Here is a 1,444-nt window from a genome sequence, read left to right on the forward strand (position 1 = left end):
ATAGATAGACAGATAGATAGGAGTTCTTTCTATTCACCCTTCCCTGTATACTTTTGTTTCTTGACAGATGTGGAGCCTCGACATCGTCATAGGAGACTTCCTGTCTTCATCCTTCGATCTCCGTAGACATGTGTGTGCCTATGTGCAGGGGACGTCTCTTGAATGATACGTGGATTCTTAATCTCTTTCCTTCCGGAAGGAAATCTCTCTNNTCTTCTCCTTCTTCTCTTCTTTCTCGTGATGGTCCAAGTTGTTTCAGTGACGGAGCTTGTCAGAGCTCCCAAGACACCTCAGTCGTCTCCTCAGCAGCGGGAGGTGGAGATGGATCATCGCTACTCCCAGCATCGACGTCGTCTTCGCTAGCTGGAGGTATGGTTTTCCATTGGATTCGCATCGATTTTTCGCCATCTCTTAATGGAGAGGGAGGTGTCTCTTCTTCTTCTTCGCACTATCCTCTTTCTTTACTACTTCAGCCTCTACCACGGGCATTCCATTCAGCAAGTCTTTTCTCCGTCTCGCCGCATGCAGGGGAAGACAGAGCAACGACAATTGTCTATGGAGGTCTGTATGAAGAAGAAAGAAGATCTCTTCAGCAGGAGAGAGACCTCTTTTTGCCGTATTATGAAGGAGGAAGAGAAAAAGACGAAGAAAGAGAAGCAGACGACCAAGAAGCTTCGGCAGATTACAAGCCTGTCTATATGGTGAGCTGACACGACAACAGCAAAGCCACGATGATTCTCCATAGATAGATAGATTAAAGATAGATAGATTAAAGATAGATTAAAGATAGATAGAAAAGGATGCAACTGTCTGTGTATGTATTTCTTCACGTCTATCCTTCCCGTCGTTTTTCTTCTTTCGATTCTTCGTGCATCTCCAAGTGGGACTTTCTACTTGTTTTTTTCTCTTTCTTCTTCTTTTTCTTTTTCCTGTCGACGGCATTTTTCCTTTCATGATGATGAGAGTCAGAGATGTCATTTTCATCTTCTTTCTTCTTTTTCTTGTCTCTTTATCTTCTTCTCACTCTCCTTTCTTTCTTTCTCTCTAGATAGTTGCAGGAGGATTCACTCGGTACGTCCTTCCACGCAGTCGCCTGTATGTCTTGAGAAGCGACGCCCGCCGCCGGCAGTGGACGTGGGTAAGTAAACGAAAATAAGCATACACATACATGCATGCACATACACACGTACATATTCATGTATACATCTTTATACATACCTATCTTTAGGAGAGAAGAGCAGGGGTTCTTCTCGTGTCGAGAGTGAGTGGAGTAGCTGAAGGCGTAGAGAATCGATGCGTCTTTTTGAATGTGTAACTATAAAGCAGCTGGCGAGGTAGGTAGGGCTGTAGTAGAATTCTCTGCTACTGATCAATGCCTCATTCTGAAGGTTCAGCCTAAGTTTTCTGTAGATGACAGGAGGTCACCTGTTGGAGTGTGTATTAG

The 1,444-nt window shown here is 44.2% G+C and overlaps 1 protein-coding gene across 1 annotated transcript in view; it reads left to right on the top strand.

The window, feature by feature from the left end:
• CSUI_001648 (uncharacterized protein) overlaps positions 1-710 on the top strand; it is a gene marked incomplete at its 3' end in the record, with an annotated part of 7,179 nt that extends 6,469 nt beyond the window's left edge. Inside the window, exon 4 of the mRNA XM_068061853.1 lies at positions 149-710. Within this exon, the coding sequence (XP_067926173.1) occupies positions 149-710 (562 nt within the window). The remainder of the gene's footprint in view (positions 1-148) is intronic.
• Positions 711-1,444: the final 734 nt, after the last annotated feature.

This window comes from Cystoisospora suis, assembly GCF_002600585.1.
Source record: "Cystoisospora suis strain Wien I chromosome Unknown contig_669, whole genome shotgun sequence".
Classification (NCBI taxonomy): Eukaryota; Apicomplexa; class Conoidasida; order Eucoccidiorida; family Sarcocystidae; genus Cystoisospora; species Cystoisospora suis.